The sequence below is a fragment of the Neolamprologus brichardi genome, chromosome 13, assembly GCF_056152115.1.
Source record: "Neolamprologus brichardi isolate AB-2024 chromosome 13, ASM5615211v1, whole genome shotgun sequence".
Classification (NCBI taxonomy): domain Eukaryota; kingdom Metazoa; phylum Chordata; class Actinopteri; order Cichliformes; family Cichlidae; genus Neolamprologus; species Neolamprologus brichardi.
Genome location: NC_142116.1, coordinates 9,050,485 through 9,074,988, shown reverse-complemented (window position 1 = coordinate 9,074,988; position 24,504 = coordinate 9,050,485). Strand labels below are relative to the sequence as shown.

Below are 24,504 nucleotides of genomic sequence, written 5' to 3'. Positions count from 1 at the left end.
TGATTTGACCTTCAGAGGATACAGACGTGTTTAATAAAGTCTACCAGCACCAAATGCACCAGAAAGTTCTGTTTTATCTACTCCAGTATTTGCATAGTCCCACAAAAATGGAGAGGTGTTAAGCAGAGCTTGATACAATTGCAAGTAACACCAAACCTATGGCACTTTTTACAACTATTATTGGTTATTGGTTGCAAACAGTGATTAGATGTCTATCAGGTGGTCTGAGAAATCTGAGATCAGCAGAGAAAGACATATTTTCTACTCAGTGTTCGCTTAGCAGGATGCATTTACTAGCTGTGAGAACTATTCTCTCTACGCTTTCGTTAAATAAAAACAAAGTTCATTTCATATCCACCTGTGCAACAAAATATGCTGAAAGAGGGCCCAACACAGCAAAATGGGCTGTTTCTCTTTGTTAATTTGACTTATGAAACCACAAATAGCCATCATGCTTTATGAGTGAAAGTGTGACACTTGTTCAGCAGCTTTCTTACAATCAATTTTCTTCACATTTCACCAAAACCTCAAGGTACACCTGAGCTCACTCCACAACGCAACAGTCGAGAACCAGTGCAGCAGTGGATAACAGAGAACTACACAACCGCTCCTGCAGATACTCTGCTTCTTATCGCAGATTCATTACTGGTCAGTGTTTGGCAAAAACTCCAAGGTGCGGGAGTAGCTGGCTGCCAGATTGACTGTCCCATCTGTGTGCTCACGTTTAGTACAGGGAGGAAAATTAACGGCAGGAAAGGCAGGAATGGTGCTGAGGGAAGCTGTGTTTACTTTCACAAATAGTTGCGTTCCCCAAGACAAAAACACTGCAACATTAAAACAAGCTACAAGATATGAGTTCAAAACAAACAAAAGCAAATAACTGACAAGAGGAGTTAACATCAAATGTAAAGAGGCACCTTGACTGGAACAAAAAATTCCTTAAAAGTAGAGCGAAGTACAGTAAAAGAGCCTAGTCCGTATTTGTGTGCAGTTTTCGTATATCATCTATATCATCACCAAGCAAACTGCCACTACTGATTAATCTTGATCTAACATCTCTTTGTATTTGTGCGTATAGAATATATTCCATTTGTTCCCCCAAGGGGAAATAGTGAAGCAGCAGTGCTAAGAGTGATTCGGTATTCTGCATCCAGTGTAAGGTTTAGCACAGGGGACCTCAGGCTTTCTCAGAACCATATTTCATGTATTTTTAAATTTTTTTTATTTATTCTAGTTTCATAAAAACAAACAAATTAGATAATGTGGATAGGGAGTCTGGGATTAATTTTGACGCAGCTGATTAGTGTGTGTTTGGATAATTGTGTCTGGGACCAAGCCTAAAAAGCCTTCAGGCTTTACCGCAGTCTGGAATACAGAAACACTCCCACCTCCTCCTGCTATCGCTGCCTCTGCTTCAACAAACCCTCCTTCATTCTGTCTTTTCACGTTTTCCGGTGCACATGGAAGAAAAACTTGCTTCTTTTACTTGTTTTTTTCATCTCTTGATACATAAGGTCCTTGATTTCTTACACCTTCAGTTTCTCCATGCCTCATGCCAGCGTGCTTCCCACTCATCCCCCACCTTTACTCGTGCGTCTCCTCATCTCCTCAAAAAAGTGAAGCATATCATATAACACAATTTGCTGAAATTGTTCTTTTTCATCAGGAACACAATATTTATATGAGATAGATAGATAGATATAGATAGATAGATAGATATGTATAATATTTTAACTTCAAACCATCAACTGCAGATGAAACAACACTAAGCAGAATTTCAGTCTGTTTGTTCAAGTGGTTTTCTTTAAAGTATCCAAAAGTCAATAACAACTGCTCAAATCAGAAGACAATTTTATTCAAGTAATAATCCAAGAGAATAATGAGAATACCAAGTATTACAAACATTAGCAATAGTCGCTCAAGTATGTCGTATTCAGCACTAAATATTTGCAACTAAAGTGCAAATAATTGTGATATCATCTCACTAAGCTATCCAATCAGAGTCTTCGTTTCATGATCAGAAAACATATTTCTGCCTTTAGTTCGGCAAACAGGTGTAGTGCTCTGTCCCGAGCAAAGCACCCCTCTAAATGACAAACAGACTGAGAACAAGTCCCAAATGAAGTGTCCTAACTGTTAAACATGACTTGAACATTTTGCTTTTATTTCTAAACTTGTAACAGCTGTTCACTGAAATGGATCATTTTAAAACTAGCCAAGTTAGGCACTAGTCACACAGGATTCGAGAGTGGTCGGCAACCATCTGGTGAGCACTGGTCATGGGGGGTAAAATGTGTATTCCCTGACTGGTTGATAAGTTGTTGCCTGAGGAATTCAATTCAAGTGTTGGTTGCAGTGGAAAGGCACAACTTTTACCTGGAAGGGGAACATTTCCCGTTTCCAGTTGTTTTGCACTTTTTCAAGTTTTACAACAACTCAAATATTAAATAGCACACATTTGCAGACAAGTTGACATCTTCCATGTAATTTATTGTTGTACACAATAATTTCCCAGTAACCAAAGAAATAACAAGCAGTTTCCGTTGCAGCTCCCACTGCCACCAGCCTTCAGGAATTACTTATCAGTGGGTCACAAAACAGACATTTTACGCTAAGAATCAGAGACTGCCAGGGGGGTCACTGACCAAGGTCTGTGTATCTGAGGCCTTAGCAGCTTAAAACCTGTAATTTTCTGTCACACTTCTAGTGACAATCATAGGTATTAAGTGACTCTATTGCAAGACCCTGATCAGGTCCAGCCCAATCCGTCCCCTCTGAAGGTCAACATTCAGGACCCGGACCTCCACTCGCTCCCCGGGTCCTAGAGCCAGGCTGCGACGACGCTGGCTGACAGGCAGCTTGTCCAGGGTGATGTTGCTCTTGTGGATGAGGCCTGCACGGCCAACGCCAATATCTACAAAAGCCCCGAACAGAGCGGTGTTGTCCACACGGCCCGTCAGCACCGCACCCACCCGCAGATCACTCATGGACACAACGCCCCGCTTAAAGTCCGCTTGTCCAAAATCTGGGAATGACAAAAAGATAGCTAGATGCAAGGTGTGGAGCGATATCAATGACAAAATAATACACAAGCGGCAGACAGTCAAAGTGTTTGGGAGTAAAAAGTGGGATAAGGGAATGCAGAAAATTTCGTTGATGAGGCAGACATGACAAACAGATAACATTTCGAGCAGTCACTCAATACTTGTATCTACATACGTTTATCAGCAGTGTATTAAACCCCACTTTCGATTTGCCTGCTCATAAAACCTGTTTCCTGTCTGTAACACTAACACAAACAAGGAAGGACTGTGCTCCAGGAAATAGTCCCGTCCAATTATCCTCCCAACAGCACTGATTTCATGCAGTAGTCTTAGCCCATCTGTTTATTCAGCTGAGCACTGGCTATGAGGCCAAGCATAGTGTACTGCAACCGAATAAGGCTAACCTGAGAATGAACTTTGAAGCTGCGTTCCTCAATTTTAAGACAAGTTAGCCAGCAATAAGTGGGTAGACTTGACTTCTTTCCTCACATAAAATAGTATTTAACTAGCCAGTCTGAAAATAATTACTCTTGTTTTACTCTTACTCCTGTTTTGGGGTAGACCATCAAAGAAAAATATGTTGCGCAAATATTAAATTGCTCTGTGCCATTTTTAATCAGGATTTGAGAGTTGATGCTGACTTATATTTCCTCATTAGCAATAAATAGGCTGCTTAATCAAATACAGAAGAGCAAGAGATGTGTCCTATTTTTTTTCCTTGAGAAAACAAATTTGAGCTACAGCAACTGTTTGTAACTATGGATGGGGTTTTAGTGGTATGTTTGTATGTGCCTGAACTGAAGCGTTTCAGATTAAGGAGAAAAACAGAGTTCTTTGTGCATTTTGTATGTGTGTCTCTGCAAAGAGACGCTGTCCAACAACACAGTCTGTTGGACCCATCACACCCTGTCAGAAACACACTGCTTGTATTGTGGGGCTACGGGGAGGAAGCCACAGCACTGTCAGATCCTATCAAGTTACACTGCCAAGACATGCCTATTATAGTAAAGGCAAGAAAAGTCAGTGTGTGTCATAACTAGCAAGACTCTCAAAGAGCTGGATGAATACAAGTTTGATTTTCTATCAGTCAGTGGGGACCTATAAAGGACATCATGAAGGAAAGATGAGAAGCTAAGGGAAGTTACTGTGACTGATAGGCTGCAGATACGTGCAGTCTACAACATTTTTATACGATTCAAAATACTGATAGTTTTGAGATATAAGGAAATAAAAAATATGCATGATCAAGGGTATACATATGTTTCATTGGCTTTCTTCTATTTAAATACCTTTTAAATAATAAAGTCAAAGTAACATTTATGTAAACATCTTAATGTCAACGTCTCATTTTCCAATTAAAACCATCATTTTTTAAAAATGATCGCTTACATGCATTAACATGCATGCATTTTCAACATTGTCCTTTGTATTGTTCTTCTGATTGAATTGATATCAGTATATCAGTGAGTGGCCGGAGTCTTACTTTGTCGTATGTCAAACCCGGGGGGCTGCGTCAGGCCGTCTATAATGAGTTTGAGGGTCTCGGGTGTGGTGTCCAGGGTGCGGGCCAGCTCCTCTACACTGCTTGTCTTAACTTTGTTCTCCACACAGTGTTTCAGGGTTGTACTCCCAATTTGGTCCACACTCCCACCCACAAGAGACAGAAATCTGGACAGGAGAGACATGTGCAGAAATTTAAGCTTAGAAAAAAAACAACAACAACAAACCTACTTGACTTCATAGAGCCTTACCAATAATAGATACTCATTTTTAGGGATTTAGAAATTCAAATATCCTTATTATTTACTAGAGTTTAGTGTGCTACAGTTATACTGAAAAGGGAAAATGTTGGGATAATTTATCTATATTTCTAGCAATGTATTCCATAAACTAGCACAAAAAAATAGGAAAACGCCTCACCACAATCGCTCACATGATGCTCCATCTCAAGTTTGTATTGCTAATTGCAAAGTGTCGCTACCAGTAGGGGAGTAGTTTTTGCAGACAAGGCATTGACTGTGCAAACTACAAACAACCACCAAAGAACTTGCAAGGAGGTTTTTGGTTCTGCACCAGGTAACTCTTTTCAACCAGTTTCACCTTGTGACTGCCAGCAAAGTCCAGCAACCACTTGCCAACCAGTCAAGGGAATAAACACCCTTCCATTAGCAACAGAAATTTGCCAGGAAGGGTCACTGACCCATCTCTAGGCTTGCATTACTGGGGTCTAAGAGTAGATGACAAACAGTAAAGGTATAAACAGAGAAAAAAAAAAGATGCTGGAAAAATGGAGGGGAAAAAAGGAAAAAAAACATATTAAGGTTATGCAGGAAAAGTGAGCAGGCACTGGGGAAAAATAAGGAGAACGGCAGAGGTGTGTGAGTAATACGCAAAAAGTTGTGAGTTGTCAAGGTGGAGTTTTCTGTGTTGGATGCAAAAACACATATTTAATTTACCCCTGGTAAATCAGGTAAATCCTCATTGGGCTGTAAACGCTCTGACACCTTGTTTAATGAAACTGCCTCCACTGTGCTAAGGCTGGACTTCGTGTCTGTCAGCCACACTTTTATCACTTGATTCCAGCACGATGTCCCACCACATAATGTCTAGACAGTCAAGTCGCACCATTTCAAATTCACTGAGCCAGAGATATAAATCCAAACTAATTAGTTGCTCTCTGTACTCTAAACAGAAACAGTAACAAATTGGCATTAGAGCCAAAGTAGCGAGCAGGGTTTATGGAAAAAAAGTGGTGTGTGTGTGTGTGTGTGTGTGTGTGTGTGTGGTATACATACTGTAAATATTATTTACAACAGGCACTTGGCATATTTGGTGATAGATGTGACTGCATTTGTTTCTATGCATGTGTTCATGTGTGGACCAGCTGGGTAACATCCGTGATAGATGTCGCTCACTGGCAGGCTGACGCCAAACAGACTCAGCAGCTGTCCACAACATGATGGACAGAACAGGTGTACACACACCAGAACACACACACACAAACCTGATTCATACACTGTGTTGTTCAGAAATGTTCATTTGGCAATAGGAGGGACAGTACCGATGTAACATAAAACAGCTTGTGTACAAACTATGTTTGTGACAGCTGTGAGTCGAGAGGCCCCTGCCATCGAAGTCCCCGTCTAACGCCTAAAAGAGGGAAACAAGCGGACTCGATCCCTCAACACCAGTAAGCTTGATCGGTACAAAATAGTAGCTAAGTATGTGCCAGACATGACTTAGTGGTAAGGAAACAACACCTTCGGACCAAACTGGATATCTGTATAACAATAAGGTCTTCTCTCCTGTGCCTCTTTAATCTTCTTAACTTTCCAACCACATGTCTTTTAACAGGAAAAGAAATAGTTGTGTCTTGATTGCTTAGACACATATCATGTAGACCCCCAGTTGGACTAAAGCCAGGAAAAGGCGGCTGACATATAATTTTTTACAGAAAGCAAGCACGATCATTTGTAAAGCTTTTCTTTGCACAATGCAACCAAGTTTAATTATATCATTAAGTACAATTTCTGATATTTTAACTCTTTATATATATTATAGAGTTATTTAAGTCATGCAATTAATATACATTCATATAAGTTTTTTTCCTGCTCCTTAATTCATATACACTGTGGTAGAAGTTCAAAATCCAAACTTTAAATGTATGAGCACACTGGTTGACTAGCAGGAATACTAAAATCTTAAAACCTAAATAAAAGCAAATAGAAGAGCACAGGAGAGATATCTTAGAATAGATTAAGTGGGTGGAGGGCCCTACTTGTAGGTGTGTGTTTCACATTTCATTTTTCAGTGGTGTATGTTAGTATTTAAGGGGTACCGGGAGTCCAGAGGCCTCGAACACCGTTTGGTTCATACTTATATAATTACTACCAACACTGTGCATGTATTTTGGTATGCGTGTGTGAATGTAGCGTTGGGTGGGCTTTAATACAGATTCTATCCAGGCATGCAATCAAGGACCCACTCTGTCTTCAGTTATAGAAATATTAGGCCCTGACTGTTACTTATGAGAACAATATTCATCACACAGTGGAGGCTCGCTGTCTCAAACCAGATTACAATTAAATATTTCACATAATGCACTCACAGAATTAGGCTTTACTGGTTTTTATTTTTTTTTAAAGGTGGACAAATCATGTGTGTGCTCTTGTGTTTCTGGTTTTGTGCGCGTGTGTATATGGTTACAAAAAGGGGTGGATGTGTAGGCTGTGAGCAGTAATGGAGGATCCAGTTCCACTAATGCGATGAACATGATATTCCTTATACAGCATAAAGACACACACAAACACACACATACACTAACACACACAAGCATTCCTTTACAATTCTCCCTCTAAACCTTGTTTTCACCATTTGTAGGTGAGGAGGAGAGAAAATCTTTGGGGGATCTCAGTGATGCTCTCACAGCTAATAATCTAATTAATTCAAGTTGATTCGATTATTAGTGATTAGTAGCGATTATTAGAGTTCTGATTTTGAGTCAGTATACTAATTAGTGATTTTCAAAGTAACTCTTTGAATATGAATATAACTCACCAAGACTTTTACAGCTATAATCTAAAGGTTTATGTAAAAAGACATTCAAACTAGCCCAATGAGTGATACACTCATCAAGTAGTATGGTCTATTTCCAGATCACTGTCATACCCTGTGATTTTAAGTTTAGTGGAAGGTTACTTATTTTCTGGTTTGTCAAAATAAAAGAGCAAGAACTGACATGGCTTTTCATGTACTGAAAATCTTTACAGAGACAGGTGATGTGCTGGAAACCACAACACACTTTGGAATACTTTCAGAACCCATACTGAATAGAGTACATTCCCAGACTTGGATTATAATACAGCCATAACACCGGATAATGCATTTGCCAACACAGGCTTAAGAATTCTGAACAGCAAGAGAAATAGAAAAGCAGAGAACGATTAGATGTCCAGTGAGAAATTTCAATTGTGGAATTAAAATCTGTGGGAAAAATGCTAAATATATCTTTAAACGGTTGGTAATTCTGGTTAAAAGAAGTTTTAATGTGAGGCACCATTGAGAAAGTGAAAGGGAGGGGCAGTGAGAGAGCTGAAAGTATGGACGAGAAACGTGTCTGCCAAATAAATAAATAAAAATAAAAGAGAAAAACAAATAAATGTAATTAAACGCGTGCAGCTCAGAAAGGAGTGCAGAGGGTATTAATAGAAGAGTAATGTGTGCTCTTATATTTTAAGATGTTTTTTAAGACCTCTGATCCCCAATACTTCCTTGATGAACTACTCTCTAGTGCAGTCTGTATTGAACACACAGACACTGAAGTAGGAAGTTTCATACAAGCAACATCAATCTATCTGCACGTGTGTGCACAGAGATAAATCTCCCCACATATATGTACAGACACCATCAACAAGAGGAGAGCAATGCTTAAAACCACTAGTGTCAGAACTTATATAGACTAAACACAGTTGAGTGACTACAGCTGGAGGAGAGAGGGCCCCCTCTCTCTCCCTCCGTTTTGTGTGTCCATCTGTTACACACACACAGATGCTCAATGTGCTTCTGATATCAGCATCAGCAGCGCTAACAATCATCTCTCACACAAGGACACACACACCACAGCCAACGCCTCCTCTCTTGTATCCCATGTCTGGGTAAATCAAATCAGAGCCCTCCACCACTATAACCAACCCCATGTGAGATGGTGTCAAAATCAACTCCATCATAGCCTGAACATGCTTTAGCCAGTGGGGTGGGCTGCTGTTCAAGTGTCCGTGTGTGTTTGTGTGCACTGTACCTTTGTGCTACATGGTAGGACTCCGGGTGTATACAGGTCTGATCGAGGGGGTTAAATGAGGTTGAGACGCTGACACCAGTTTTTCCCTTGCCTTTCTTAGCTGCAGGTTTCTCGGGCACTTCTGGTGCCTGGTTAGATGATGATCTGACACTGTTTTGGCGAGAAAGAAATGCATTTTAAATCACCCCAGTATTCCTGCTCTAAGACTATATATTGTTTTATATAAACATTAAGGGAAAAGAAAATCTATCAAGCCATGGAAACATGCTGCATTTTGCTTTACTGAGCCCTGTGAATTTTGCTTCCATCCGAATATAACAGCGGTACAAGTGCTTCAGGCACATCCCACTGGGAGGAGATCCTGCCGCAGACCTGTGGCAACCTGGAAACATTATATCTCTAAGTTGGCTTGAAAACGCACCGGTGGTTGGGAAGTGGGAGGTCTGAGTTGCTAGACTGCTTAGACTGCTGCCCCCATCATCTCGGAGGGAAAAATGTCGGAAATACTGAATGGATGGATATTTGAAATAATCCAAGTACACTGTCAGTATTTCCCAACACATTTGACACGATTATCTAGAGTAACTAAAACATTTTTTCTTTAGAATAATTTCTGCATCACCTCACACTCCTCATAAATCATAAATAACTTCTTCAACCCATCTCTGTTTTACATATATATACACGATACACACTCTTGGATGGTAATTCAACTGTAATTTTTACTGCTTTGAACACTACAAACTGAGTACCACTGAGAAATTCTCAGAACTTGGGTGCAAGTTTATCTAAACTTCTTGCATGGCTAAATAACACAAAATGTCTAGGAATAAACAGGGCGTTTTTGCAGTTTGTTCCAACAGACCATTGCATGAAAAAAGGACAACATTGTGAAGCAGAATTTGAGGGTTTGTCTGCTTGCTTTTAGGTCTATCTATGTGGATATCCTGTGTATATGAGTGCGTACCTGGATAGAGTTTGTGGGTTTATTCTAATGAAGCCAGCACACTGCTGGTAGGACTTGGGCCCCATGCCTTTGACCAGCTTCAGCTGCTCCCTGTTGATGAAGGGACCGTGCTGCTCTCTCCATTCTGTGATACTCCGTGCCCTTCCCACATTTAAGCCTGCTACATGCCTAGGAGATAAAACAACAGATTGAAGGGAGAAAAATTACTCATCTCACAATATATTCAAACAACTTCTTAAAATTATTCTACACTAGATGCTAAAACAACAAAACAGAACAGGTAGGATAAGTAGGATCTCAAGCTTGGTTGATATCCATCTAGGTTGTATACTTATGGGATCACCTATAATAACTCTACAGTATTAGGCTTAGACACACACACCCACACCAAACAAACAGCAGATTCTGCGACCGTGACCTGGCATTTAAGCAAGCACTGGAAACACAAGTGACACACATAAGCCAAAATTAAGCATGTATATTTGTCCAGTTCAGGCTGAGCAAAGACGAGAGGTGATTTGAAACTCAATTAGGTCTGCTCTGTTAATGCCCACAGTGACTCACTCATGCTAAAGCATGTGGCTATGTCAACACTCCGCATAATACCTCAGTCATCAACACGTCTGTGTGTGTTTCATGTGCGTTTGTGCATAGCTTAACTTTGTGGAGGAATGGAAAAAGCTCACTTGCAGAGCAGACAGGTAAACAGATGACCTGATGCCTGCCTTGCAGCTAATGCCAGCTCAATTCATACTGTTTGTCTCCACTGCAAAAAGTGTGCATATGAAATTTCTGCACTTCCTACTTTTGACTCATGTTTATACTGCACAAGTTGTAACAAATAAGCACATGTGTGCACGGTGTTCTTGCATGTTTCTTCTTCAGCATGTATGTTTCTGTGAGTTTAATTGTGTCCACTGTTCCTAATCCTCTTTGTTAATTCCAGTCAGCCCAGTAAGTGGGCCAAGGTGTGAAGCATTAGTTAAACAGAAAACTGGCAGGCCATCTGTGTGTTTGTGTGTGTAGATCATGCAATGGCCTGTGCATGAGTGTGAATGAAGCCTTGCCATGTTGTGACTGCTAAGGGAAAGTATGCCAGAGGTCTGAGCCCGTCTTCATCTCGTTTTCAGAATTTTGTCTCTGTCTGCATGTATTTGTGCAGCACACAGTGGTTGAGTGCAAATATGCACTTGCTTGTGAGGACATGTATTAAATGTTTTTAGGTATGTTTGATGTTTTCATTCTTAATTATCATCTAACATTAACAAGACAGCTCACTGGTCCCAAACGAGCTGTTTTAATGCATCCCTAGTCTGAGTCTACAGCCACACTCAGTAAGAACCCTCTTCCGTGACAACATAGGCAAAGAATCTTGCAAACATAAACTGTGTGTAAAAGACGGACACAAGCAATGTGAGTCCCACAGTTCAGTCTAAACTGAGTATAATCCCCATTTTAGTGTTTAGAAACTGTACACAATGAAACTGAGGGGCACTGCAAGATTATTGGCTAGTGACTTGTCAATCAAATCATATCAAATCATGTCATACTACAACTTTTGTTTCCACTACGAATTGGGTGCAGAGGTTTGAATTTAATTTGGATTTTCTTTAATCAACACAGGCTCAAAAGCATACATACAGGTTCAAATGTGTACATGCATTCACTTACATTTTTTTCTACAATGTCCTAACTTCACAAGATGATCCCTGACCAAGAAAGAAGCCCTGCTCCAAAATTAACACCTTTGTACCAGCTGTCAAGCATGGTGGTGACAGCATCATGATGGTATATTGCACAGTATATGGAATAATCAAGGAGGACTACTCTGAAATTCTTCCTTCAATTTATCAACAGCTTAAATAAACAGCTGTCCCCAAATCAACAGGTAGATGGTTAAAACTTGGACACAGTTGGGTGTTCCAACAGGAGAAACTGGTTTTGGAATAGTTAAGGCGGGCTAAAGCAGGCTGTCGCCAAGTGCATACTTGTTGTTTGATTATTGGGGTTCTCTCTGTGTTATTGGAGCGTCTCTACCTTACATTTTAAAGCACCTTGAGGTAAGTGCTGTTGTGGTTTGTCGCTATATAAATAAAACTGAATTGATTTTTAGAAATTATGCGATATGTCATTTTGGGTACTCTACCTCATCAGTATCTCAGAGCAGATGTTAATGTCCACACCAACAAAGCTCACACACTCCTGCACCACGCCATCCAATGCTGTCTTCAAAGCTCCAGCTGACACGTCATGCTAAGAGAAAAAAGAAACATATTAACAAAACCAGGGAATTTGTAAAGTACAGACACACACAGAGACAGAAAGACACATGGCAAAAACTGGTTAAGCAAAGAAAACAACTTTAAATCACTGCTTTTATCTGTGTGTGAGAGCAAATACAGGAATTCTTAGGATTTTTCAAACCTCTTTGGGACAGATGAACACTAAAAAAGTAGTACAAAATCTGGATTTATTCTAAGGCTAACACAGCTGCATGTAGCTGTGCTTTCTTTTTTCCCATCCAAATCTGTTTATCAAAATATTTTAATGGAAGATTTTAACAGACTTTACTTGAGCGTGTTCAGGTTAATTCCCATATATTATATTCCATTTTCACCACATACTGCTACTTGATCTTGTGCTGACAGCAATACAGTAAATATGAGGCAAATCTTAAACAAAAAAGGGAGTGAGAAAACTGATTGACAGGTGAAGTACAGAAGTGAAAGGAAAATGTTTCATTAGGCCTTTCTGTGATTTCATAGTAATTTTTCATTGTGATTCTTTGTGTGATGTCATTGTAGCTCTCAGTCTATAAAAGTACCTCCAAATGAAACTTTCACATTTCTCATCGACCAGCCAATCAAACATTAAACAGGAGATATTTTTCAAAAGGAGTGGAGCCTGTTTTTTTTTTTAAAATAAGGTTGACAGCAAGAAAGGAAAGGAAAGAAAATTATTGTCAACAAACTATTTAAGTACACAACCAAATAATCTTAAAGAAATATAAGGTCTGGCAGTGAGAAACACGAAGCCCTGTGTTGTGGCACAAGGTTAAAATCCAGGAGTTCAGCTTTAGACTGATGTCTCAGCAACTGCTTGAGGATTAGCTGACACTCTAAACTAGACTACTGTTGGTCTTTGAATGTGTTTGTGTGCATGTGTATGTCTGTCATGTGCATGAACATGACTGAGACTAGCATGGGCTGTCCTGTAACATGATCAAGCTTTTAACAAACACTGACTTGTAAACAGATAACAACAAGAGCAGCTAGCAAACACACTCTCTGTCAGCAATAACAAGATAGGAGGACAGATGAGGATAGAGGAGGGAGAGCGCGGCAGACAGAGAACACATGGGGCTTTGCTTGGCTGTTGAGAACTACAATATGTAATTTCAGCACAGAACTTCCAATACTTATCACACATTTTTATGCTATATAGTTACAACAATATTTCTATCTTGTTATTTTAAGCTGCTTAACATGATGGTAGCGTGTTAACCTTTAACTTTAAATAAGTCTGAGACTGCTATATTTGCTATATTTACTAAGTTACTATAACTTCAGCAAAAGTTAGCACTTAGCCTACAATAGATGTATCTTTGCTCAGCAGACAGAGGATGACATACAGCGAAAAGACAAAGTAGTACTGGAGAAAAACGGCATCTACAATCTGTTCTTTGTAAGTATAACCAGAGGCCTTTTGGAGACAATAATTTAAAAAAAATTCCAAACAGGAACAAATAAAACCACGAATGATTTATGATTTCTGCTGAGTGGCTCTAGAAGCAGAAGCTCACACGAGAAAGAGAAGACAAGGAGGAGGAAATCACCTGTCACACCAGAAAAGAATTTTCTCACGTGAGAAAGTTGGAGGTGTGTAAGATAGTGTGAGTTTTAACCTGCAGGAAAAATCCACTGAATGTGTTCTTAGATTCTTGCTGAAACCTTATACAGGCGTGAGAAACACTAGAACACTTTAGGTACTGCTTGGTTAGGGATGGGAACACTAAAAATGTAGCTTAATAAGTATTTATAGTAACTTCCCAAAAGTAAACAATAATCATAATAATCACATTTACACTTGAAACATTGTGACACTGCTCAATAATAATAGATATTTGCATAACAAATAAGGGACTGCTACACAGAAAAGGATATGCAAATATGTAGTAAGGAAGAAAGTAATGAGAAAATACAGGTGAAGAAAAACAACTGTACTAAACAACTGTGATTTCAGAGCTGGAGTGAAAGAGTTCTGCTCTATTAAACATCCACAATCCAGTCCGTGTGTTTCCGCTTTAACACCCAGGCAGCAGAGGCCCGCATGGCTCTGTGTCACAGTTTACAGTGGCGCTAAAAGCACCAGTGAAGCATGTCATGCTGTATCTCTTTATCTATCAATCCACGTGTCACACTTTGTGAGGTATGTTGTCTATCTGATTATGCAATAGACGAGTCAAATAAAATGGCACGATCGCTATTTTTAAGCTGCAAATTCTAGCTTTAGAGGGATGCACTGACCTAGTGTTCTTCTATTTTCATTTTATATTCAACTCACCTCGAGGTACACACTAACTAAAGAACATTAGAAATCACATACGCAACTTAATGCAGATTTTCCATCTGAGCCATCTAGATCATTGCTAAATGTTCTATGTAGTATTTAGATTAGAGCTGTAAGGTGATGTGGAAGCATAGAGATGGTTTGCCAGACAAAGCTATATATGCTACTATCTCTTTGAAAATCACCTCCACTCCCTCATTCCTTCGTCCCAACTCCCAGCACCCAAACCTCAAATTCATACAGAACCAATGGAGTGGATCCCTATGTGCGAAGGTTATGTTTGGATTGGTATGAAACCAGCCAAAGCCAGCCAACCAATACAAAGGAACAAAGTGCTTCTGTCTGCACCTCAAGTACTTAAACACTGTTGAGTTACCACATGTCAATCAGAGACAGTGAGAGAAGCACAGTGGTGAAAACTACAAAAAAAGACGAAAAAAAAAGGTTTTTTTGAGAGGTACTTCACTGGTAAAACCTAGAATACCTTGTCATTTCAACATTTCAACATTTATAAAATTGCAGTGAACCAGAAGGTAAACCAGAGAGGGAAAGGGGACTGAGAGTAATGGGTGGCTGTAGCTCAGGTGGCAGAGCAGGTCAGCCACTAATCAGAAGGTCGGTGGTTCGATCCCAGGCTGCCTCCTATTTGGCTGCATGCCAAATATCCTTGGTGGCCAGGTGGTGGCCCTTTGGGCCCGGTGGCCTCGCCTCTGTCAGTGCGCCCCAGGGCAGTTGTGGCTACAATGTAGCTTGCGTGTGTGGGTGTGTGAATGACTGAATGTAGTGTAAAACGCTTTGGGGTCCTTAAGGACTAGAAAAGCTATACAAATGCACTGAATGTCTTTGGACAGCAGGCTGATCGTTTATATGAATGAAGAAGAGCCTGAGGGATGTAAATGACAGAAGGTTAACTGTGAGACTAGAAAAAGTTGCATTTCCTGCGAAAATGCAGTGTGAATGCTGTGTAGTGGAATCTGCTGAAAACAGCAGAAGAAGCAAAACTATCAGCTGAAGAGAGTTGCTGAAAATGGCTGTATTTGAAAGGGTACAGTGAAGAGTGTCAAGAAAGCTGAGTGCATGTGCGGCAACCGCCACAGGCAGGATTTGAACCTTCGCCACCAGATCTCACGGCAGCTGATCATCCCACTGAGCCAAACCACTTTCGGTCTCAACCAGAGATATGATGAGAGGAAAAATGTGCACTGTGCAGAAGAAGCTGAATTGTGCTGAAAAGAGGTGAAGAAGCTGAATGTTAAGCAAAAAGAGACAAAGAACCTGAAAATTGTGCTGAAAAGAGCAGAAGAGGCTGAAAATTCTGCTAAAAAGAGCTGAAGAAACTGAAATTTGTGCTCAAAAGAGGTGAAAAACCTAAAATTCTACTGAAAAGAGCAGAACAGACAGAAAATTCTGCTAAAAAGAGCAAAAGAGAATGAAAATTCTGCTGAAAAGGGGTGAAGAAGCTGAAATTTGTGTTGAAAAGAGTGAAAAAAAGTTGAACTGTTAACTGAAAAAAATGTTGCCATAAGCGGGATTCGAACCCGGCCCTCCTGCTCTGAGAATGGCTGCTCATCTCACTGAGCTAAAACATGGGTCAGCCCGGCAAGCAAAACCAGTGATCACACTCGTAATGTGGTCCCATTCAGCAAAATGGGCCAAAAAATGGCATAAAAAGCTTAATATCTCAAAAAGTATAAAAGTTATGAGGACCAAAAGATATAGCAGGAATTAACAGAAGGAGCAGAACAGAGGGAGTAGTTAACCAGCAAAGGTTTGAGCAACTAGAATAATAAGGTAGAAGAATAAAGAATAAAGAGAAACAGGAACTCAATAGTGTGAATGCCTGTGAGGCATTCACACAATAAAGAATAAAGAGAAACAGGAACACAATAATAAGATCAAATGTCTGTTGGGTTCCAAGTGTTGTATTCAAACTGAGACACAAAGACTTATACTCATGTATTAATTCTTGTAATGTGGGATGCCACAAGTCAGTGAAAGTTGTCACATCTACCAGAGGTTGATTAGTTAAAACTGTTTATTTAAATCAACCAGAGCAACAACTAAGGTATGCTGCGTCAGCAGCAGCCACGATTCTAAATTCTGCATCACCAAACTCAACCCCCACCCCTTCACAGATCTCCTCCCAGTTGTCAACAATCCACAATGTACTTGGCACCAAAGTGAAGTTGGGAAAACCAATTTTGAAGACAGACAGATAGAGATAATGGAGTGAAACTGCTGAGTGACGTCATTCAGTTTCACATAATAAGTGAACTATGTACAAATAAACAAGGCTATCTGAAGGTCATGATCTTGACTGACAGCACTTTTTAAGGCCTCTGAGACCTGTATATGTATTCTACATATGGAGCCTTGGCTGAGTATGCTTGTGTTTGTGGATGTCTGCATTACTAATGTTTTAGGCCCCTAAATGTGGTCACAACAATTATTTTATGAAGGTCTAAGACAATATGCAGACTAATCAGTGACTCTTCTCTACAGGCATATTATCAAACTTGTCTTTCTTGAAGGGACAAAAAAGCAAGTCTTCAATATAAAAATAAATTGTAATCACCATTTTTAAGATAAATTTTAAGGTTAGGTTACAGGTTAGACAAGTAATGCATACAGTTATAAAGTAGTTAAAGCGTGGGAGTGTGCATGCACACACAAGACTGATCATTATGGAAGCTCAGGAAGTTGAGTAATAGCTATCAGGTCTTTGTGAAAGGTGATAGAAAATCATAAAAACATGTCCTTGCCGTCATATCACTTTTGTGGGCTGATTAATGACTGGCATTTAACGACCTAACCAAGCACATACTCGTGTGCACAAACACATGCACGGTCACACATTACCCGAGGGAGTGCAAAACAGAACATGAGAAAACTAGAACAGAAAGTGCTTCAAGAGAGGCACAGGAAGTCTCATCTATTTAGGTTTTCAAAATATCATGTTTGAGAGTTTGGACAAAATACTCTATTCAAATGTTCCATTAACAAAAAGATTAGAGGCAATGTTTGCATTTTGTTTAATATAGATGAAAAATTAAGGACACAGTTGATTTAAATCATCATTTTAAGAACCAAAAAATGCACCTTTCCTCCTCTCTTTCAAATAGGTTATTTCTTATTTGACAATTCTGCTGTTTGCTCTTGTTAACTATGAGGTTTGTGTGCTTTTTTCCCTTGAATATCCTACTATATAAACTAATTTTGATATAAAAAGGTAGCAATTAGAAAGCACTTACAAAGACATTTAAACAAGGGAAAGTAAATTGTACAACCTTAAAATAAGTAGCCTGGCAGCCAGATATGTATTATTTATTGCAGAATAAGAAGATATTTGGCACAAGCCTCTGTAAATCCATTATACAAACAAAGATGCAAGGTTTATTCATTTAACACCCTGCTTAAATGCACAAACACTCAAAAACATGCTTGAACAAATCTAAAAGAAATCATTAAAATAGTATCTACTAATGTTTTTGGCACCTTCTGCCAAGTCTTAAAGAGCTTGCTTTTTTTTCCCACGCTCCAAAGCGACTAGGCAGGAACTATCAATCACTGTCAAGCCTTCATTTCTTACTCTTCTTCTTTTCCTGTGCTCTGCCTGCTCCTGTCTGCCCCATAGGCACTACCATTCAAGGGTGAAAAATAGCATGCCAAATGAGTCACACACATATCACTATGGGAAAACAGGCTTTGGTGTGAGAGTGACATCACTAGCACAGCATGCAGGCTAAAACCTCATATTCAGTCAAGCAAATCTGAAAGTCAGTGCAAATGTTCCTAAAAGAACACAAACTTTAGATTCCTTCAGCTACATGAGATGTTATTCTCTGCCATTTACAGTCTATACTCAGTACATGTTATATGGCAGTGGCATATCATACCATCCATGATAATGCCAGTTTTATGTGATGGAATATATACATATATACATATATACACATATACATATATACACACATATATATATACACACACACACACATATACATATATATACACACACACACACACATATATATATGTGTGTATATATATATATACATACTTGTGGTGTGTGACCCAGAGTTAAACAAATTGCTCATCCAAGCATTGCTGGAGCACTTGCTAGTTGCACTCCATAATCTGACAGAATCAGCAAATGTTGGATGGTAATCCAAGCCATCTGCCACTCACCCCCAACTGGTCGCGGCAGATGCCTGCCCCTCCGTGAGCCTGGTTCTGCTGGAGGTTTCTTCCTGTTAAAAGGAAGTTCTTCTTTCCCACTGTCACCAAAGTGCTTGCTCACAAGGGGTCAAGGGGTTTGACAGTTTCAGTTTTAATATGTGACAATATTGTGCAGGCTCATGAAGAGGTACAGGATCAAGTTACTTTACTTATTGTTGCACAGAAGTATTAAACAGTTACGTTACTGTTAAAATTTCCAGTGAAAACACTTCCTAGGTTACTTTTGTGCTTACATTTGACTTGTGCTGTGTCACTGTATACAATGCTGTGTCACTACTATTGCACTATAATGCTACTGGCGGCACCTTGTGGAAACAGATTCAGACTTTCGATGGCATCAATGACAGTGCCTCAATAGAAAAGACGTACAGAAAATGTCCTGAGTTTGTTCACACTTATAAATGTTGCCTAGAAGCTGCGATCAGTATTTTTTTTTTCTACATCCTTATAAATATCATTATCTCAGATTTCCTTGAAATATTGCACTATAATTTTGAGGTTGTATTACCCACTCCTAACACGTTGTAGTATTTGAAAGAAAACATGAGATTAAAGGAAGGCAGCTGAAGGACATTAGTTCAGGAGTGTGAAGAGTTTTACAAAAAGTCAGAATTGGAAGAGAAAAACAATCAACAAAGGTGAGGGGAGGAATGACAGTTTCTTTAATATCCGGCTGGCGGGTAATGTTTTCTTACACAGCAGTGTGCGTCTGTGTGTGTGTATTTTCCAGTAGTTCATTTCACATCCCTGGGGATTTCCCAGCTGTCAACAGACCATAGCTACATAAAAAGGTGACTGACAGATGGAGGTCTGGTTCAAAGGAAAGAAACCTAGTTAGTGTCTAATTATTAAAGAACAGAAGACTCCAGCAATGTTTACGCACTTAGTTCTCTGTACTGTGCCGATGTGTAAGTAGTCTTTTAAATGTCAGTGTCCTGTTAAAGCTAATGACACTGGCTCCTCATCCTGACATGTTTCTGGCTTTTCAGCATTCAAAAAAAAAGGAAAACTGTCAGCCAGCGGATCCACAGTGAAAACAGCGTTCCCACCCCAATACTTGCGTCCAATCTGATTTTAATGGGCCTCACTTCTTTAGCCCTCAGCTCATTTCCGCCTTTCCCTCAGAGCTGTCACTCACTGGGTCAGCAGGGAGAGAGAAAGCGAGCGCATGCTGTGCCAGCTGTCTAGAGTTACATCTACCCTTATGCTTTTTGGGTCTAATGGCAATAAACTTTCCGAAAGCTCAAAAGGCCATATAAAAGAACTTGCTAGAAAACAAACGCATGCATGACTGCCCTATTCTCACACATATACATTCACGTATACACCAATGCAAATACATGCACACACATTACATATTGACTCTGAAAAAGGATGGGGAGGAAAGTGTGTATGCTTTGTGTGAGCTCATATACAGGTCAAGATGATCTCCAATCTGTCAGCACCCAGAGTTTATTTACTCGGTAAGATTAGCATTTGTTGACCTAGTCACATGATCTGAGAACGGGAGGTGCAGAACCCTGAGCACCCTAGAGAGTCAAGATCAGGACGTGATGAGAGACACGGGCCTGTGACCTAACATACACAGCCATGCACACAATCATTTGAACAATATGACCTCCTCCTTTTACTTTCAAATGTTAAATTTTTCCCATCATTCCTTTACTTTGACTTTTGTCACCCTCTGCTGTTCTTTTTAACCCCCCTCCCTTCCTTCTCTTCTTCCACTGGTGAATTCTTTTTCTTAACACTGAAATATTAGCCAAAGCAACACATGAAAATGCTTCTTACGCTCCTTGAATGACAGCTCTTGAAATAACCTTGATAAAAGATATCAGTGTATTACTTAGTTACAATTTACCCTGTACAATACTGACTTAGTGAGCAGAAACCTCCTCTCAGCAGATAAACAGCACCTCATCTGTTAGTTGATGAATGAAAAACCAACTGATAACAACTTCCGTCTCCTTTTTACTAAGCCAAAAGAAAAAATTCATTTTTATCAATGACAAAAATATCTGCTTTTTTAGCAATTAAAATTAAATTAAATTAAAAGTTAATCAAAATAAACTGAGTCCTACGGTGCATCAATTCTTCTCTCTCATCATTTCCCAGTGATTAAATGGGCTTTACATTTCTATTACAAAGAGGAATTCCACCAATTTAACACTAGACCTGAAAACTCACTCAGCCTTACAGTACATCAGCTCTTCTCTCTCATCACTGCCCAATAATTAAATGGTCCTCACATCTTTATCAGGAACAGGAATTCTACCAATTTAACAATATAACTGAAAAACAACTGCTGCAAAAAAGCACTAGATGTTCTGCAGTTTACACCCTCTCATTTACATGCTTTAACTATATTCAATAAAGCCTTAAAAATAACTTTATTATTACTTTTTATTGTAGTACATAGAATCTAATACTGGATCCATCATGTACATCTGACAGTCGTTTATTGTGACCTTATTGTATTTGCCTGTGTCATCCTCATTTCTTTCCATTTTCTACTTATTTCCATCTCCTCATAGCCTTTTCTTCCAAGACTACATGGAGAACAATACTGCATTCATAGCTGATACTAACAGTAAGCTCACTGACATAATGCTCAGATTGCCTTTCTCGCACAATTACATACCCACTCGCAATGCAGAAAACCAACACTGAGCCAACTCCTGCTTCATACACATGCATGCACACACACACACACACACTGGAAAGAGTATAAAAGAGTTGGCAGTGCACACAAACGGACAGAGAACGGCAATTAAACAAGCAAAAACAAATGTCCAAACATACGTCATGCCTGATCTCCATTAATTGAATTAGTCATCCTTAGCATCATCTGTTGACACAGCTCTCAGCCAAGTTTATCTTCTTTGTCCCTGCTTGCCTGTTTTGCCTTTTTTCCTCATCCCTCTCATCGCTTTTTCTTTTTAGGACTCAGTTACGTTTCTGCTCTCTTGGTTTTGCCTAAAAGATAAATGTCGCACCTAAACTCTAGTAACAAGCAACTTGTGCTTTGGAGGATGAAACGATAGAAATGCAAATGCATGATTACATTATTGTTGGTATGAAATATTTGATCTGGACTCTCCTAAAAAGACCATCTTTGATAACTAAAGTAAATATGAAACATAAAAATAAACATAAGTGCCTTATTGTACACTTGGAATATTTGTCTTCAATGACAACAGCAGACAATCAAAAAGCTAAAAGCTAACTTACCTGATATGTTCCAATGCCTATGTGTTTGGGATCAATCTTCACAAGCTCAGCCAGCGGATCTTGGACACGTCTTCCAATCGACACTGCCATCACACACACACACACACACAGACACACACACACACACACACACACACACACACACATAAGATACCTCTACGTCTCATGGGAATCCGTGGTTTGTGTTTTTCATAAACTTGGTATTTGACTCACAGTTATTGAATATGCAAATCCATAGTAGTATGCGTAATTACTCGATATGCTAATTGTCTGCATATTACTGTGTTGGCCTGAGGGCAGGCCAAACCTAATTGTCATTCCTCCACCCCCACTAATAATAATTAAAGCTGGCATTCAGCTGGAGTTGCTGCACCTGTCATTTAGCTTGCTGATAGACGTTTGAGCCATGAACCTTTAAAAACACCAATTTATCCAGTTCTGTGCCCTCTGGCAAAAACAGTCAAACATAGCACACAAACAAATACACAATACTCCTCAACCAACGTTGGGTTTGTTTTATGACAGAGTCTTTAAGGCTTAGGTCACACGTCTTTTCTGATTTTCTAAATGACAAAGAGAAAAAATACAATAATCTTATTCACATACACATGGCATTTCCCCACGAGCACACACCGAGCGGAAAAGAATAACACAACCAATCAATTGTGTACTTACATAACCATGGGCAAGACAAAGGGGATGCCAGCTCTGGGCGTTACCGTACACTGTTATGTCTTTTCCATTTATATAATTTTTAAAAACAGAAAAAAGCAATATTTACATAAATATTTTTAGTAGTTTGAGTTTCCTTAAAAAATAAAACTTAAAAAAACTGCTATACTCCCCAAACTTTGGCATCACAACACAATTATGACCAACGATTTGCTCATCCATTGATCAATTTCAGGGAACAGTTTGTCCCTTCATTTGTCCTTCCTTTCCTGCCCTATCCACCGTTTTGTGTATGTAGTATGCTGCATGGGATGCATCAGATTCTGATCTTTGAGGTGGAAAAGGCAGACAAAGGGAAGAATAGGATGTAAGAGAGGGAGTATGTCTGGAATCAATGGTCCTCCTCTCTCTCCTCTGGCTGCGGCAGGAGCCTGCTGCCTGAGATAATATTTAGACAGGGATGGAGTTTCAACCCTAGCCTTGCTCAGTACACCACCAAAACTCTCCTATACTCTTTCCATTTATCCCGTCTCTAACCCCCCCCCCCCACTCCGAAGGGAGGTTATTTGTAAATGGAGTCCAGCAGAACTCTCCAGCACTTATTGAAAGTTTATGAGCCAAATACAGTACTACAAAAATGGGAAGCAATGAAGAGCACAACAACTGACAAAGGCCCTGGCCAGACACATTACTCAGGAGAAAACGGAGACATCCAGCCTTCTGGTGAGACACTGATGATGTGGCTGCACAGTTTTTCTTGCAGAGCGTGAACTGAGAAAGAAAATGAACTGCTCGCACTCCTCTCAAACGTCATTACTCTCCATCAGATCACGAGCTGAAAAAACTTGATTACAACAGGCCAACTTTTAAAGAGATGCAGCATGTCTGCAATGAGTGACTGAAAACCAGTTTGTGACAGCAGTCCTCTGATCAGAGGGGAGACGGGAGGAGCAGAAATAAGTGGAACAAAAACAGTAATCCCTGGGAATGGGTAAAATATTACCTATTACCACTAGGTGTCCCTAATCTCACAATAATCAGTGTAATAAGTCAAAACACCCCCCTGCATACTGTGTTACACAGCCATTCATTTAGACTAAGGCAATAGCAAAGATACCCCCAAAAGGCAAAACAGACACACACTGTTATTCATGGTGTCGAGGCTTAGCATCCAAATAGAAATTCAGTAGATTTCTTGAGGTTTTCGTTATGGGTATAAATATGGCTCTCTGCAAGTGCTCTGTGCTGCTGACCACAGGATACTAGTGAGGAATAATCCAGCCTTGGCTGATTTATGGTTTTTATAGAGGAAGTCTGCTGGAAACATTTATTCTCCAAAACTCAGTGTGATTCCTTTATATTCTACTGTGTTTTCAATGACGTAGTATGTGCAGAGAGTTAGGAAGAATTGGCAAGGGAGGCACAGAGGTGAAGCAAAGTTAGGGCGACAGAGGAGAACCAAAAAGCAATGCCAGAAATTCACTTGAAAGCATTTTGCAAGAAAAAAAAAAAAGTGGAAAATAAAATTGAAGCTGAAACCAGTGGACATACAGCTGTTCCTGACTTACCAAATTTCCAACCTTATTCATATTACTATCCACAAAAACAACACATTAAACCAGGAAAAATCTAATTGCTACTTGACAACAATCAAGCTTTGCAGCTTGGTGTACCTGCACTCCTAAGGTTAGGGTCCAGGGCTGGCATTTCTTGGACTGCCTCGGGACTCACACTGTAGATGGATGCTCCTGCCTCATTGGTTATACTAGGGAAGATATGGGAAAGAAAGAAAAGTAAGAGTTAGAAAAGTAAAGGATGGCTTTGGGAAGATACTGGCAGAGATGTACAAAGGAAAAAGGGAAAACATACAGGTTCGACAGCGGGGGGAAGGTGAAAAAGAGGTGAGAAAGATGGGTTTGATTAGGGAGAAAATTGTGAGTTAAGGAGAGGGAGGAGGAAACTAATTAAAACAGCTATTACAACTT

The 24,504-nt window shown here is 39.7% G+C and overlaps 1 protein-coding gene across 1 annotated transcript in view; it reads right to left on the bottom strand.

Annotated features, from left to right (window-relative positions):
• Window positions 1-1,932: 1,932 nt before the first annotated feature.
• srbd1 (S1 RNA binding domain 1) overlaps window positions 1,933-24,504 on the bottom strand; it is a 53,118-nt gene continuing 30,546 nt past the window's right edge. The window contains exons 15-21 of the mRNA XM_006783609.3: window positions 24,193-24,284; window positions 21,848-21,930; window positions 11,955-12,061; window positions 9,809-9,976; window positions 8,842-8,991; window positions 4,528-4,712; window positions 1,933-3,025 (exon numbers count right to left, since the gene is read on the bottom strand). Coding sequence (XP_006783672.2) covers window positions 2,733-3,025; window positions 4,528-4,712; window positions 8,842-8,991; window positions 9,809-9,976; window positions 11,955-12,061; window positions 21,848-21,930; window positions 24,193-24,284 — 1,078 coding nt within the window. The 3' untranslated portion in view covers window positions 1,933-2,732. The remainder of the gene's footprint in view (window positions 3,026-4,527; window positions 4,713-8,841; window positions 8,992-9,808; window positions 9,977-11,954; window positions 12,062-21,847; window positions 21,931-24,192; window positions 24,285-24,504) is intronic.